General features: G+C 35.0%; 1 protein-coding gene across 1 annotated transcript; it reads right to left on the reverse strand.

Annotated features, from left to right (window-relative positions):
• Positions 1-455: 455 nt before the first annotated feature.
• On the reverse strand, positions 456-17,832 carry LOC129259519 (L-asparaginase-like). The gene is made up of 7 exons (XM_064098416.1): positions 17,691-17,832; positions 14,543-14,654; positions 13,427-13,745; positions 10,189-10,315; positions 6,514-6,626; positions 4,367-4,552; positions 456-3,296 (listed from the first exon to the last, which is right to left on the reverse strand). Exons 1-7 carry the CDS (start codon positions 17,758-17,760, stop codon positions 3,126-3,128), a joined length of 1,098 nt encoding a protein of 365 aa, XP_063954486.1. The 5' UTR covers positions 17,761-17,832; the 3' UTR covers positions 456-3,125.
• Positions 17,833-18,252: the final 420 nt, after the last annotated feature.

Genomic DNA, 18,252 nt, shown 5'->3' on the forward strand with positions numbered 1-18,252 from the left:
TAAAACTCACCTCTCTTATTTATAATCGCTTTGATGAACTTACAGAAATTATCCATTATGTTTTCATTATCGAGTTTCAACTGTTGATACATTTCAGCTATTTTGTAAAAAATACCACCCTTTCAGTTGTGTGTACATACCATTCTAATATCGTGTGAAACTCATTCCTAACCCTTCCTGAATTACAATTATTGCACGTTCTTAAATGTGAGGGTATTTTATCTGGACGTCTATGTCTTCCAGTTTCAATTGGTAAATTATGGGAACTTATTCTAAATCGACAGATGATTTTCCGTATTTTCTGATTTTTAACAGTTAATAAATATTTCTCTGTTTGTATATTCTGTTATAAGTTCTCAATTTATTTTGTTCAACATCATTTGCTCGATCATTACGTAAATCCAATAAGAACTGGCGATAGTAAACATCTTCAACTTTGTTTTTTATTTCTTCTTCTACAGTAACTACTCTATCACTATCGACTTTATCACCTAGTTCTAAACAATTCTTTTTCACATCCAAATATATGTAAAATCCCTTAAGAAGGTGTTGCAGATTTCCTAGCCAGCATTCGCAATTATTCTCAATTATCTTTTTGTTTCTTCAGATGTAGCAAAGAATCTTCATCTATACTTCTCATTCGGTGATAATATTTTCTCAAGTTTCCGCTAATTTGTGTTATCAATGGATACATTCAAACTTCTGCAAGTATTGCTAAGTGGCTGCTTCTTTTGTAAATTCCTAAGACATTTCTCAACCATTGAAACTGGACACTCTGAATTTCATTTCTCAAATACAACTTTGAATGACCATATACAAGCTCCGCTAACTTTTCAAAGTTGACGGTAAGTATTGCAAGTATTGCTAAGTGGCTGCTTCTTTTGTAAATTCCTAAGACATTTCTCAACCATTGAAACTGGACACTCTGAATTTCATTTCTCAAATACAACTTTGAATTACCATTTACAAGCTCCGCTAACTTTTCAAAGTTGACGGTAAAAGCGCCCCATACCTCCGAACCATATAGGAGTATTGGCTTTATTAAAGAGTCAAATATTCGTGATGCGGTTTTTATATTTGGAAGATTCTAACAGAAGGATTGAAATAATTTGAATAATACTCTCTTGATTTTATCTGCCAAATCAACTCTTGTATCTTTGAATGAACCGCAGTTATTGAAAACCAAACCTAACAGCCTCAATGCTTTGTCCATTTACCTCGAAAGCCTGATCTTTCAAATTTTTTCCATTCTTGTTACAAATCATTTTTGTTTTGTCAGTATCAACATTCAACATCCATTTATCACAGCAAATACATGTCTATTTAACAATGTTTGCATTCCACTCCTTGATTTTGATACCAATACAATGTCATCTGCATACATTAAACAGTTGACTAACTTTCTATTCAACTCAACTGGATCAGTTGAGGCAAGTCATTTAGATAGAGGTTTAAAAGGGTGAGACTTGATGTACATCCTTGTTTTACACCACAATTGCGTCCAAAACTCTCAGTAATCCCTTTATACAGCTTTACACTCAACTTTAGTTTTTGTCTCACCTGCATAGCAGAGTGAGACTATAGGCGCCGCTTTTCCGACGGCGGCGGCGGCGGCGACGGCGGCGGCGACGGCGGCGGCGGCGTCAACACCAAATCTTAACCTGAGGTTAAGTTTTTGAAATGACAGCATAACTTAGAAAGTATATGGACCTAGTTCATGAAACTTGGCCATAAGGTTAATCAAGTATTACTAAACATCCTGCCTGAGTTTCAAATGTCACATGACCAAGGTCAAAGGTCATTTAGGGTCAATGAACTTAGACCATGTTGGGGGAATCAACATCAAAATCTTAACCTAAGGTTAAGTTTTTGAAATGTCATCATAACTTAGAAAATATATGGACCTAGTTCATGAAACTTATACATAAGGTTAATCAAGTATCACTGAACATCCTGCATGAGTTTCACGTCACATGACCAAGGTCAAAGGTCATTTAGGGTCAATGAACTTTGGCCGAATTGGGGGTATCTGTTGAATTACCATCATAACTTTGAAAGTTTATGGATCTGATTCATGAAACTTGGACATAATAGTAATCAAGTATTACTGAACATCCTGTGCAAGTTTCAGGTCACATGATCAAGGTCAAAGGTCATTTAGGGTCAATGAACTTTGGCCAAATTGGGGTATTTGTTGAATTACAGCCATAAATTTGAAAGTGTGTTGGTCTAGTTCATAAAACTTGGACATAATAGTAATCAAGTATCACTGAACATCCTGTGCGAGTTTCAGGTCACATGATCAAGGTCAAAGGTCATGTAAGGTCAAAGAACTTTGGCCACGTTGGGGGTATTTGTTGAATTGCCATCATATCTCTATACATGTAAGTGTATTGGTCTAGTTCATAAAACGTGGAAATAAGAGTAACCAAGTATCACTGAACATCTTGTGCGAGTTATAGTAGTTTTCAAAATCAGCACTGCTGCTATATTGAATCGCGTGATGCAGGTGAGACGGCCAGAGGCATTCCACTTGTTATACATATAAGTTACAATCTCATAAAAATTGCCTCCTATACCATATTTCAACATTTTATAAGAACAGACCATTCTTCCATATACTGTCAAATGCTTTTCGCAGATCGACAAAACACAAATATATATTACACTTTCCATCTTATGCGTTCTCACGTATTTGTCTAAGACTGTCTTTAATGTAAATATGTGATTTGATGTTCGATGGCCTTCCTTGAAACATATTTGATTATTAACATAAATATTATTTATGAGATATGTTTTTTTCAAGTCATTTTATTAGGATTGGACATTTTGATAAGATGTTTTAATAACATTTTTGAAAAATGTCTTTTAAATGTTTTCTTGTCAGGCCATCAAAACATATGTTTGATATCATAATGACGTTTATTTAATGTCTAACATAAGGGGGAATAATGTTTAATTAATGTTACGCAGATTTTCTTGAGAAATGTCTTTTCAAAGCATTTCAAAGATCTTTCAATAACAAAAAAAAAAACTGTTCTGCGACCCCTGAATGATCATTTAAACAGTATTCATTGTATGTATAAAGCTTCTATTAATATTGTCCATGACTTTTTCACATCTTGTTAGTCATGCCGGTCAATTCGTCTTTGGGTTATTTCCCCACGTAAATTTTCTTCGAGTTTTTGGAGTCTTTCCTCTCGATTGCTCGTTTTCCCGAGAACGTAACCGAGTTTGCTGAGTGCAGCTTCGGGTGTGATGTCATCGCCAAGAATGACACCTGCATCAGTCAGTACCTAGAAAGAATTATTTGACAACAGCCTTTCAGTCGTAGATAATTATTATCCACCATGCCCAATGTTCCCTATAAACATATACAATTAAGAAATACACCCGCGTATACCTATGTTCGGAAAGCAATGAACAAGAATATGGCAGAGGTAGAAATGGCAGAGGTAAAAATGGCAGAGGTAATAATGGCAGAGGTAAAAATAGCAGAGGTAATATTAGCAGAGGTAAAAATAGCAGAGGTAATAATGGCAGAGGGAAAAAATGGCAGAGGTAAAAATGGCAGAGGTATAAATGGGTAGTCTTATAAAACCCATGCCAAAAAAATCCAAATGCCCCTCCATGTACAGTAAATTAAATAAGAAAAGTTCTGAGAAGAAAGTTGGAATTATAATGTTGGACATTTTTTACCTTTGACATTTTTACCTCTGCCATTTTTACACCGAGCCGTGTTAGCTTGCATCAACCGACCTCACGCCATAGGCGTTGACTGAATAGGGTCATGTTCATTTTCAAGATTTTGGTTGACTCTTTTATCCCCGGGTGGAGTCTGCTCCACGAGGCGGATCTGCCCCGTAAGGTGGTGTTTTGGGGGGTACAAAATATACTTTCAGTTTTCAAAACTAATGCTGTAGTTGGGGCAAAAAAAAACCTCAGATGGGGTCCCGTTTTCTTTTATTCGACATGAAAGAAAAAAATCATATACATTCGATGTTCTTTTGGTTTTATACAAAGTACTTCTAGTCTGTAGATCAATCGTACTCCTGGCCTTACCAGGGGATTAATAGTAGGCCTATACCCTCCTCTCCCTGAAATTTCATTTCAAACCGCCATGATTGTATGTCTAATTATACCCGCTACTCTCGATGTTCCTAATTCGATTGAAATATATTGCGATCAGGGACCAATCCAAAGATGGATTGAAGTTTTCAATCTACTGGATTTAGAATTCAATCTTAGCCTAAAAACTTTCGATCCAATTTTGGATTGATCCCAGACCACAATCTATTAGATTGACCTTTTTTCAATCTACGGAATTTAGAGAGTACGTGTTAACTGTTCATATTACCGTGGTTACCTTTCCCGTGGCATAAGAATCAGACAATCCGCCTTCGGGACACTGGGTGCAGTTCAACAGGATAACACCCCTTTGTCGGGCTCTTTGGAGAATTTCCCTCAATTCGGGTCGATTGTCAGGAAAGTTGCCGACCCCATATGTTTGTAATACAACTCCTTCCATTGGTGCTTGTAAGAATGATTGAAGCTAGAATTCAATAGTAGATAACAATATCTTTAAATAGAATTCAATAGTGGATAAAACAATATTTGAAAACCCCAATAGTGAAACTGATATTCTTTTGAATTCACAAAATGAGCTTTCCAGCATGAAGTACATTATTATATAGGATAGGCCTAACGTGAAATCGGCCACATGGAAAGTATACTGAAAATTATATATTCAATATATATTATATATATAATTATATACTATATTATAATTGTGATCACCTTGTGTTATATCTTCTGTACAATAAAATGATATCACACTGAGTAGAAGAAATAATCAACTGTCTCAGGATGGACCAAACGTTTGATCCATCGTGAAACAACTGATTATTTCTTCTACTCAATCCATCCCCACGATGAACATTCACATTCAGTTTTGTACTCTGTAAGTCCATTGAATTAAGTTAATATGGGAGAGCGCCGGGGGCGAGTTCGCTCCATCCCCCCCCCCCCCCCCTCCGGGAGGGAGCAGTCAAATATATTGCTGTACACATGCGTGACAAAAAACAAAAAAATCGCGTGTAAAGGGGTGTTTTTTCAGTTTTTGGACGCAGGCCGCGTGTGCACTCGTTAAGGGTATTAAAAAACACCGATTTTCGAGAAAAAGGGTGGTTTTGAAAGGCTGGTCAATCGCGGGGTAAAACGTATTTAGGGTATTTTTTTCCAAAGCTTTGTTTTAAAGACTAGCCAAACGTGTTTAGGGTATGTTTTTTCCCCAAGCTTTTTCCCTGATGTCATATTCTGGCGACAACTCGTTTAGGGGCCAAATTGTGTAAATAAAGCCCGCGAAAACCTTGTTTTGGGGATTATTTCGCACACAGAGAAAAAAACTCGTTTAAGGGGTGTTTGGAAATAATTTGGTCACGCATGTGTACAGCAATACATTTGACTGGACCCCCGCCCCCGCTATTTTTTTAATAGACTAAGAGCCGTCATTTCTTTGGCAGGAATGTTGTGCTCTTTCATAAAATTTAATAAAGGCCTAGGTAAAATTTTCCTGATATCCCATTTTTACCGAGGACATGCACATGGTTTTGACAAAAACGAGCACTAAAAATAATTTCCGCCGCAGGGTGAACTTATCCTACCAAAAGGCTAGTTTGCCCGTTAGGCGGGGCGAGTTAGCCCATAAGGAGAAACGGTGATGTAGAAAACGAATGATGGGTTCAAAGGCATCAAACATTTCTTCTTTTATGTTGGTACAACAACTACTACTATATTTAAACAATCTATGAAATATCATATGATTTAGCACAATATTAGGCATGCTATGTCATGTTTACAAGGACATTTTTGTGGGGGTATATAAAGGCTTAAATGTTAAGAAATTTATAGGGCGAATATATGCCCCGTCGCAAAAAGGGTCGAACTTGCCCCACGTGAAGTCCTTTCTCTTTGTCTTGCTACGCAATTTTAAAACCCCTTTCAAGTATCAATGGAATATTTCAGTAGGCAAATATCACACCTTTCTAGCAACAAAACTAACTATAACTACATTTATGAGTGTCTGAAAAAATTCAAGAAATCTTATTTTTTAATTCACAATGGCCTCGAATCCATGGAAACGGATAAGTCGCCGTAAGTTTTGGGTATTCCGAGCACATGACCTCTCGCCAAGGTATGTTGCTACCTTTGGGTAGGTTGACATTGCATCATCAACAAAACTTATATCCAATCACAGGAAAGGGGAGACTCACGTGGTGGGCGGACTCACCCCTAGGGCTGACTCGCCCCGCTCTCCCCTATTTGATATTTTGCCCATTTTGTCTGAAAAATTAAGAAATGTATACATTTTACACGTTTGATCTTGTTCTTCATTATAATTTGAAATATAAACCAAAACGTAGATCGAAATACACATTTTAATTTCATAAGTATTAAATAATCAATGAACTTGAATTTTGAATCCAAACTTTACTTTAATTGTAATTTTCTTACCGTTTTTTCAGTTATGCTTGGAAATACACGAAATATGGCAACATTTCGATTCATATGAGAGTTAAATATGAACTCATTTCCATCTCCCATCTCCCAGAAGAGGTCAGTTCTGACTAAAAGAAGAAATAAACAAAATCTAAAGCGTTACATGATTTTGAATTCAAAACACGAACACAAACCAGTTTTTATCATAATTTTAATTTCTTTGTTCTTATTCCGGTTACACTTCGTAATTCCGAAGGTCCGTAATTCCGGAAAACATAAATTGCCTATACCTCGATGTTCGTTTATAATTCGAACACGAAAAAAAGGTTCGTTAATCCAAATATTAGTAGCGTTATTTCGAATGTTCGTTAATCCGAAAGCAAAATAGGGTTCGTTTTTCCGAAGATTCGTTAGTCCGAAAACGAAATAAGGTTCGTTATTCCGAAGATTCGTTAATCCGAAAACGAAATAAGGTTCGTTCAGTTATTCCGAAGGTTCGATAATCCGGAAACAAAATAGAGTTCGGCATTCCGAAGGTTCGTTTATCCGAAAGCAAAATAGGGTTCGTTATTCCGAAGGTTCGTTAATCCAAAATTTAAAAAAGGTTCGTTATTCCGAAGGTTCGTTAACCCGAAAATAAAATAGGGTTCGTTATTGCGAAGGTTCGTTAATCCGGAATGAAATGAGGTGCGTTATTCGGAACGTTCGTTAATCCGATAAATGAAATAATCTGTGGCGAAGCCGGGAAAACCGGAAGGGCAAGCGTGGTGGATGGGGGAAGGGGGTTAAAAATACTGTTTCATTTTCGATTGTTATGAGGATAGGAAGGCAGGGGCGCGGCGGAACGTATTTTCCTTGGGGGGGGGGGGGCAAAGCCAAAAAGGGGGACTTATATGTCAAAATAGGCCTTTTGGTGATATTTATACCATGATATCATCATCTAGGTGATGTCGATGTGTGTTTTATAGTAATTAAGTTGAGCAAAGCCTTTTTGAAGTGACTTCTCATTATCATTATAAGATATTTTATTTAGGCTTTTTTAACGCGGTTTAGAAAATTTTTCAAATCTTAAGTTCTAAAAGTCGCTTTTGATCAATTATGGGGCTAATTAGGGCATACTGTTAAAATGGCATCCCGAGTGAGATGCTGCGAGCGCTAATAGGAATAAGCTCAAACTTTTGGACATAATAAGAAATTAAAATAAAACATTAGGAGCAGTTCTCGTAATCATGAAAAAGATGTGTATCTAACTAAAGAATTAACGCGAACACGAAGCGCGAGTTGAAAATTTATGATATTCTAACTCGAAAACTGGACATCCTAAGCATTTTTAAAATGAGAAAAGGGGTGAGTACCCTACTACATAAACACTTTGGCGAGCGCGAAGCGCGAGCCAAAAAAAAATGATTTTCTAATCTGAAATGTATTCTGTTGTACTTCAAAAAGAGTATTTCATGTTGAAAAAGGGCACATATAATTTTGAAAAACAATTTTTTTCCCTATTGAAAAGGGGGCATTTTTTCCTACGCGGATTTTTTTAAATCATAACCAGCAGAATCTGTTTAAAATGACACACCTCACATAAAAAAATCCCTTATCTGGAGGTTATTCATAATTATGTGACCAACACACAGTCCCCAACATTCTTAATCTATTCGCTCGATCAGGCAGCAATTGCTCAGAGAAAATAAAAGTAAGATCTTTGATCCAAGCGCCAAATCTTGATGCATTACATACTTTGACCACACCAAACACATGTATCATCCTCCGTTAAAACTATTACTGCATAGTATCCTGTTATCTTTTTAAATTACAACACCGTTTTTGTCCCTATAGACTGAATCAATTTCATTTTCGGAAAAACGAACCTTCGGATTAATAAACCTTATTTCGTTTTCGGACTACCAATCCTTCGGATTAACACACCTTATTTCGTTTCCGGACTAACAAACCTTTGGTTTAACGAACCTTATTTCGTTTTCGGACTAACGAACCTAATTTCGTTTTCGGACTAACGAACCATCGGAATTACGAATCTTATTGTGATTTTGGACTAACGAACCTTCAGAATAGCGAACCTTATTTCGTTTTTGGATTAACGAACCTTCGGTGTAACAAACCTTCGGAATAACGAGCCTTATTTCGTTTTCGGACGAACGAACCTTCGGAATTACAAATCTTATCGTGTTTTCGGACTAACAAACCTTCGGACTTACGAATCTTATTTTGTTTTCAGACTAACGAACCTTCAGAATAGCGAACCTTATTTCGTTTTCGGATTAACGAACCTTCGGAATTATGAAACTTCTGTATAACGAACCTTCGGAATATCGAACCTTATTTCGTTTTCGAACTAACGAACCTTCGGGTTAAAGAACCTTATTTCGTTTCCGGACTAACAGACCTTGGGAATTACGAATCTAATTTCGTTTTCGTTAAAAAGAACCTTCGGGATTACCCCTTCCATAGAATATTTGACAAGAAATGTCCAATGTACAGAGAAAATAAGAGCAACAACAAAAGCTCCATAAAAAATCAATCAAAACTTTGTCTTGGAAAGAATTATACACGTAAATGCATATAATTCGATTTTCGAATGATTCGATGGCCTTTATTTGCACAAGTAGGTCTAATGTTTAAAGGGGCAATTCACCCTGACAAACAGATGATTGCAAAAATAGCATTAAAATATTATGAAATATCGGCGAAGGTTTGAGGAAAACTCAACAAAGAATAAAAAAGTTATTAGAATTTAAATTTGGATTTATGACGTCATATGCGAGCAGCCTTTCCGCATATCGAATGGTAAAAAAATCCATGAAAAATCCATTTTCTCCAAAAAATAAAATAAGCACCTTCAGCATTTCAATAGAAAAATCATGTCACACCCGTTCCTGAAAGAAATTAAAACATGAGTCATCGCGAACCATTAACAATTTGGAATTTATTTTTATTTACATAACATACGCGACTGCTGCTCGTATATGAGGTCACAAATTAAAACAAAATTGTAATAACTATTTAAATCTTTGATATATTTCCAATAAACCCTCACCAATATTCTATATTATTTCTTTCTCCTATCTTTTGCAACAAAACTTCAGCAAACAGTTAATTAAAGGCCAAGTCCACCCCAGAAAACAAGCATAACGCTGAAAAATTCATTAAAATCGGATGTTAAAAAAAAAAGTAATGGCATTTTAAAGTTTCTCCTATTTTTCACGAAACAATTATATGCACATCTCAGTAACATGCAAATGAGAGAGTCGATGATGTCTTTAACTATTTCTTTTGTTTTTATTGTTTGAATTATACAATATTTCAATTTTCGCAGATTTCACAATGAGGACCAACTTGACTGAACCATAAACTGTTAAATAATGGTAATTCCACATGTTCAGGGAGAAAAAAAACTTTGTTTCAAAGGACAATTAGGAAAAAATTAGAATATTTCATATTTTATATATCAAAATACAAAAGAAATAGTAAGTGACGTCATCAGTCCCCTCATTTGGATACCGACCAGGATGCGCATAACTGTTTTGTGAAATTAAGTGAAAGTTAAAAATGTGACAACTTTCTTATGTTACACCCGACTTTGATGAAATCTTCAGTATTATATTTGGTGGAGTTTTCTCTTTTTGTTCCAATCAACTTTTTTGTCGCCGTAGACTTGTCATTTTAACTTACCATCTACTTCCACAGCCATGGTAAGAAGTGGAGGGAAATTAGGTGAGATGAAAGCATCAAAACTTTCACTGGACTTCTTGGAGCACCTGTTTCCACGGAAGAGCTTATTGTTGAAGAACAATCCTACCTGGCAATTTCAATAGAAGAGTTAAGACGAACAAGTAAAAAAAAACCGTGGCAAAAAACGATTGCCTTTGATAAAAACTCTGGCAAATAAACAAAAACGCTTAAAAACAAAATTGTGCCATTGAATATAACACATTAAAAAAAAGTTTTTTATGGCAAAAGTTTTATGCAACGAGTAACATTTTTATGGCAAAAGTTCTGTAAATTTTCATGCTGGATTATAATGTCCAAGGCTAATTTAGGATATAACCTATACACACACACACACACATACATATATATATATATATATATATATATATATATATATATATATATATATATAATGTGTGTGTGTGTGTGTGTATGTATGCATATATATCTTCCATGGGCGGAAATCTCTCCTTGAAGGTAGGGGGGACATAATTGAGTTTTCCGTTTTTAGGTACGTTCTACAGAATTACTAACTCAAACACACACACGTACGCCCTCACACACACATTATATATATATATACATATTTCAAAGAGGGGAGGTATTCCTAACTAAAGATGAAAGGCCTCAATAAATAATGCCAGCGCGAAGCGCGAGCCCAAATATGTTGATATTTCATAAATTGTGACCTGGAAATTGAACATTCTGAACATTTTTTTTGTGATCATGAACTAGATTCGAACCTACCTAAACCATTAATGTCAGCGCGAAGCGCGAGCTGAAAGTTTTTGATTTTCCAACCTAAAAACTAGACATTCGTAACACTTTTTCAAATCATGAACAGGACAGGAATTACCTAAAAAATAGACATTCGTAAAAAAAATTCAAATCATGAACAGAATAGGAATCTAAACAATTAATGCGAGTGTGAAGCGCGAGCTGAAACTTTTTAATTTTCCAACCTAAAAACTGGACATTCTTAGCATTTAATAATGAACAGAATAGGAATCTAAACAATAAATGCTGAAAGTTTTTTTATTTTCTAACCTAAAAACTGGACATTCATAGCACCTTAAAAAGAATATGAACAGGATAGGAATCTAATCAATTAATGTGAGCGCGAAGCGCGAGCTGAAAGTTTTTGATTTTCCAACCTAAATACTAGGCATTCTTAGTACTTTAATAAAAATTATGAACAGAATAGGAATCTCAACAATTAATGCGAGCGCGAAGCAAGAGGTGAAAGTTTTTTATATTTTACAACCTAAATACTGGACATTGTTAGTACTTAAAAAAAACCATTATGAACAGGATAGGAATCTAAACAATTAATGTGGGCGCGAAGCGCGAGCTGAAAATTTTGTATTTTCCAACCTAAAAACTGGACAATTGATCGTAACATTTTTTCAAATCATGAACAGGATAGGAATCTTACTAAACAATATTAGATTCGAGCGCGAAGTGTGTGCTGAAGATATTGTCATTTTAAAATTGGTATTATTAGCATATTTTAAAATCAAGGACAGGTTAGCAATCTAACTAAATTTTAATTAATGTGAGCGCGAAGCGTGTCCTCATTTTTTTTTCTGACCAAAAAAGTCATCTTCTTTTCACTTTATAGCAATAAAGAGGATAGTATCTGACTCAACCGTATTGCTGATGCGAGCGCGAAGCGCTCAGATCTGAAAACTGGATCTTTCAAGCACTTTTGAATTAAAGAACAAGCATTTTATCTCAAACAATGCGAGCGCAAAGCGCGAATTAAATTTTATTTAGATTTAAACCTACATATCATGAAAAAGATGGATATCTTCCTAAATAAATGATTTGATTTTATATATTTCGATCTAAAAAGTGAAAAGGTTTTAAGCACGTTTTGAAATAAATAGATGGCTGTGTATTAATGCAAAGTGCGATCGATTTTGTTTAATTTTTATACAATGACCTAAAAGTTTTCTTTTTTTCAAATTATTCCCCTCTCCTTCCATCATTTAATTTTCTTCCTCGTCCTATCTTTCTTCTTATTTTTCTCCTCACCTTCCTATTTTGCGCCTCCAATAGGGGGTGGGCCGCCGCTTCGCCCCCTTGACCTACCTATGATGACCCCTCCCATGCACGGCAGGAATTTTGTGTAAAAATGGAATATAAAAGTCCCCAAGTCTCGTTAATAGAGTATTTAAAAACAAATTTTGAGGGATTAAACATAGTTAAAAATTCACTGCGAATGATTAATCATAACTCATGAAAACCATTCTTTTTACTGAGTACGCGAACAATGAAAATATTCTTATATTCCAAGTAAATTTGGAATAAAGGGGAAATAAATTGGTTTAACAAAGGAATGTTTTTACGGGGTATGGGACATTCTCGTCTACCATCTATGCGCTTATAAGTATCCAGAGGCGATTTTCTTTTTTCGTCATTTTTATTAGTTATGAAATTGACAATGGCCATCGATGTCATCACTCTTTGTCTGGCATATAGGACTAGATGCGACTTCGAGAATAGTCGGGCCGGTATGCCTTTTCTTTTCCTATCCAAGTTCTTAACAAAAACTATCTGTTTATATATATTTCGAAATTCGAGGATACGTGTGCATAATTTCGATTTTGAATTATGTATTTTTTTTCCATAATAAAAGACACAAAAAGTAGGGGGGACATTTGATATTATGTCCCCCCTTTCCAAAATGGTAGGGGGGACACGTCCCCCCTGTCCCCCCTGGGATTTCCGCCCATGATATCTTCACATTTTATGTTTATTGGCCAATTTGATGGTATTTCTTTATTCATGATCTGGTGAGAACTAGTTGTAAATTGTAATATTAGTTTTGATACATTTTGTTGTGCAAAGTATTTCTATTTCCTTTATTTCCTTTCTCTTAACCGCTTAAAGGCAATTTGCGAATTTGCGGTACATAATATCATTTTTATTATTATTTTAATGAATGTATGTAAATATTAATGAAGAGGAATTGTATCTTCATAATCAAATCGGCGCGTGATGAAAAGCTTTGACAATAATTGATCCAGAAAAACTAGTGGTGTTCCTTTTCTGCGCCTTTATTCCTTTGCCCTTTTCTCTTTATTTTTTCATTTTCTTGATGTGTGCCCTTTGATTTTTTGCACCCCTGAAAGTGGCGCCCGAGGCACGTGCCCCCTCGCCCTTCTGGATACGCCACTGTATAGATAGCGCGTACCTCAGGGATCTTGTAGTGGCCAGCAATGTAGATCGCACCATGAAGATTACTCCAGCCATCGCTGCGCTGCTCAGCAAGAGGGATTTGAGAGCCAGTGATGATGACTGGTTTGTGCAGATTCTCAATCATGAAGGAAAGCGATGAAGCGGTGTATGCCATGGTGTCTGTTCCATGTATGATGACGAAACCAATATAATTATCATAGTCTGTCTTGATATCCGTGGCCATGTCGATCCAGTCCTGAACGTTGACGTTGCTGGAATCCTTGAGCTCCTTATCTTCTTTGATAGTGTATACGACGCGTATACCGTTTGACTCTCTGTTTACAATGGTTTAGAAAGAAAAAAAATGATGGGAATTAATTTTACTCCCTCTAATGGGACAATTAAGAGCAAATTCGTTAATAAAATTCCGATAAATTTCAATCAATATTATGCTTATCTCATTAAAATTGATTATGTATTTACTGTTCATTCGATTACTCGGATGATTAAATAGATAGTATACCAGGTCACATATTTGTTAATCACGAATAGCCAGGAGAGAACGTATTCATGAATTTCTATATTCCGAGAATACAATATCATGATGTCACATCATTAATTGATTGACCTTTATTAAAACACAGATAAAGAGCCTATAAAATAGCTACATTAATAATTTCCGTTGGGGCGGTATAAACATGGTAAAACAAATTAATAAAAAAGGTAAACATTGAAAACAGTTTACAAACAGTATAAGTCTATACACATGAGTAATTAGAATCGTATAAGCAGTAATAACAACTAACACACCCAAGACATATCAAAATATTTAAACTTAATAAAAAAAAACTATCAACATATTAAGCAGACAGAATAATCATCGGATCGTTGTTCGAAAACAATATTTTAACCATACTCCAATGCTCCAATCTTCTTAACATTTTTTTTTCGCAGCCATACCAATGAAATATAATCAAAATGTCGCAAAATTAAGCAGGAAAAGGCTCATGGAATTCTAATATTTATAGCAAAAACTTGAACATATTTATACTCCATTAGTTGTGTCCGGGTAAAATGTTTCTTCTATATGTGGTACATTTACAAAATACATTTCCTTGGGACATCGACTTACGGTAATGCAAGAGTGTTTTTATCAAGGCTCGTCTTTTTTGCGTAACTCTCGTCGTGCAATGTAGGATTTCTTCTGATTTCCGCTACCATGTAGTTCTGCTCAGGAACATACACTGGGGTTTCATATAAAATGGGATCGATATAGAGCAAATTATTAAATCCTAATATAAAGATTTATATAGTATGTCACTTAACGATGTATGTTATTTGGGAATATTTTCTGGGCGCCATCATACATTTAATGTCAAATTATTTAACACATTTTAATCAAAATGATTCTGAATTAAGAGAAAATTATTATATAGTAAGGATATATCATGCCTTTTGTGATTCCGTTTCTAAATTTATTATTTTGGATGTGTATTTTTACACTGCATAATTTTGATATGTAATTGGATTCTTTTATTAAATGGAAATAAATTGAATTTAAATAATTATGTTATAAATCAGCAAGATTTTATCCTTCGCGCCATCAAACTGAAAATCAAACTGAAAATGGGCTATCCATCCGTTTTGCATTTTGCATTTTTTTTATACGGAAAATAAATACTATACTATACTATACTATAAGCAAACCAACAAACAAACATAAAAATGGTAGGAACATATCTCCTCTTAAAACAAAATGAAAGAGTGTGTCCATGTTTACAGATCAATTAATATTTAAAAAAAATATGTGCAGAGATAGGGCGGACTCCTTAAGTCCAAATGAAATTTGGGATATTTCATTACCCTTAATTCTTCTTATTCTAACTTTCAATATTTTGTTTTCTACAAAATCTTGTAGCTATTATAGTTAAATTTTTTTCTCTCCTGCATAGAAGAGCGAGACTAAAGTCGACGCTTTTCCGACGCGGTGGACCAGAATGGATCCAAAGTGCATCAAAACCCACTACTCATTTTGACGGTCAGACGACGTGGTAAGCATAATAATCTTATCCGTAGAATTCAATAAAAATATTTTCAAAGACATGACGTCATCGAAATGCTATTTTCTGATTGGCCGACGATTTTTTGAAATGAATTGACATATAATTTTATACTACATTAAACCCCCCCCCCAAGGCAGAAACTTACAGAGCAATTTCGGCAATGAAAACAAGCAAACACCAAACAAAATTAAGTAGAAAATTGTGCGCGGAGTGTATACACACAATGTAATATGTGCCATGAAGTACTGTTTGATCAAAGAGGGATGTGCCCTACCGGGAATCGGAACTAGTAAAGTAGAAGGGGTATTTTGGAAACAACCATAACAACGTAAATTATGAAGAAAAAAAATACAAGAAGTGGGCATGGGCACTCTCTAAAAAATGACCCAAACACTCCCCTTTTGGTGCCGCCACTGCTTGTAAAAAATCGGAAAAAAGGGTAAAAATTGATTATTTTGTGCAGAATTTGATTATGATTAATAAGCAATAGGCATTGGTGTCGATCGGCATTCATGGTTTGGGGATGACTGACACAAATATCATTCTCTGTGAGGGATTTTTAAAATTTTAGTTTAAGGGAGGGGGTCAGGGGCGTAACGAGTGTACAATATTTAGGGCGCAAGACCTGGCGTTAGCGGCAAAATCTATACAAACTTGCGATAGGGCGAAGCAAGCGAGCCAAAAATTTGACCTTTGTGTAACAAAAATCTATTTTTTTTAAAGATCAAGATCGAGCAAAAATGTTGACCTCTTTATTACTAAAATTTAATTTTGTGATAGATTTTCCGTGATATTTAAATATCTAACATATTCCATCTCTTTATTTCCCTTTTCTTTCTTTTCTCCTTGTTTTTTTATTGTGGAGGGGGGGGGGCATGGCCCCGATTAAGCCATATAACAGGCTACACCAGCTGCCAGAGTAGGGTACTAGTAGTTATGACTGAAGTTTTTAGTATTATGTTAGCTTTATTTTTTACAACAAAATTACGAATTTCGTGCATGTATGACCGAATGACTAAAACAATGAATGCGAGCGCGAAGCACGAGGTGAAATTTTTGAGAAAAAAATAACCCGAAATGAGCCATTACGAGGACTCTTGTCGTTTTTCATTGTAATATTTTCTTTTATACACTCTTAAATTTCAATTCTCATTTATTTGTGTATTTTCCACTTATTTTACATCATAAACCTTGATAAAAAATGGGTAACTAGAAATCAATATCATGGGGAAAATATTGCATGAAGCTTTTTTAAAAGATCTATCTTTGCTTAGAACATAAACCCCCCAAAATGTATTTAATGTCCCAAATCCAGTTATGGCGCACTTTTGCTCACCCCTGGTCCACTTATTCGTGGCGTTATCAAAATTGAAACGATTTCATAACCAAGGTTAAGATCTCGAAATGTCATCATAATGTTAGGAGTAGGCCTATATCAGGGGTCGCGGAGGGGGAGGGGCTGCGGGAGTGCGGGGGGGGGGCTTCAACCCCCGCACTTTTTTCCAAAACCGTAAAAATTACCATCTGATTATGATTTTTTGCATTGCCAGCCCCCCCACTTTCAAAACCGTTCCGCGGCCCATGTATATGGACCTAGTTCATGATACTTTGACATTAGGGCAATCACCTATCACTGATCATCTATCAAGAGTCCTAGGACACATGATCAATTTCAAAAGTCATTTATGGTCAATTAACTTTACTCATGACGTGCTATTAAATGAAAAAAATGGTCGACCAAGGTAAGATTGTGAATTTTCAAGATAATATTGTATATATAAATCCTTTTTCATAATTTTTTATATTACGGATACAAGTATCAGCAGATGAATAGATGGAATTTCCGGTCACATGCGAATATTAAAGATCATAGGGGTCAGTAAACTGATGTCATCTTTGAAAAAAAAAATCCAAATACTAGGATTTTGATTTCTTAAAGATAATGTTGAAATCATCAGTCAGGGTTAAAACATAGATATAATGGTTATTAGGTGTCGGAAATTAGATAAGTGTAATTTAAGGTAGCTATTTACAAATTACAATTTAATAAAGATAATAAAGATAGATTAAAGATAGGCGAGTGATGCGGTTTGAAAAGACACAATCGATCAAAAAAAATCAACCAAATATGTGATAATAATATCTGTCATGCTATACAAATCAAATGATGTAAATTTCAATTATGATAATACTGAAAATAATTTTTTGTGTACTTACCACCATTTTTTTTCTTCATTCCAATGGTTCCGCCAACGTAAATTACAAGTACACGCCTTATATCCGCCATTTCTTCAATGCTATATCGTGTAAAGGTACCGTAGATGAGGAAGTTTGTCGTTAGCTCGTGCTGTTAAAGTGCAAGTTTTGTTTTTAGCATTAAGTTAAATAACCTCTCACTCATTTCAGTGGGCCTATCTCTTATTCAAATAAGGGGTGGAGATTCATCAGAAATAATTTGCTCCTTGCTTTCTTATCAACATGATCATGATAATTCATTATCTATTGTTCTCTTCAGTTTGAAAATATGAGTTAATTTCCACATGACCTAAAAACCTTTACACATTTACTAAAAGGTAAGGTATTCATGCAATATAACTGCGTTTGCTCTTGTGATATTTTATTTCTGATAAAAGGAAACAAAATGTACTGAATTAAATTGAATTGAATCGAATTTACTAAATGCAGCATAAACGATTTGATTTGTAAAAAGAAGGCAACTACAGGCAACATGACTTTGTGACTTTCAGAATATCAATCATTTATTTTTTTTCGTACGTTA

Source organism: Lytechinus pictus, chromosome 4, assembly GCF_037042905.1.
Source record: "Lytechinus pictus isolate F3 Inbred chromosome 4, Lp3.0, whole genome shotgun sequence".
Taxonomy (NCBI): Eukaryota; Metazoa; Echinodermata; class Echinoidea; order Temnopleuroida; family Toxopneustidae; genus Lytechinus; species Lytechinus pictus.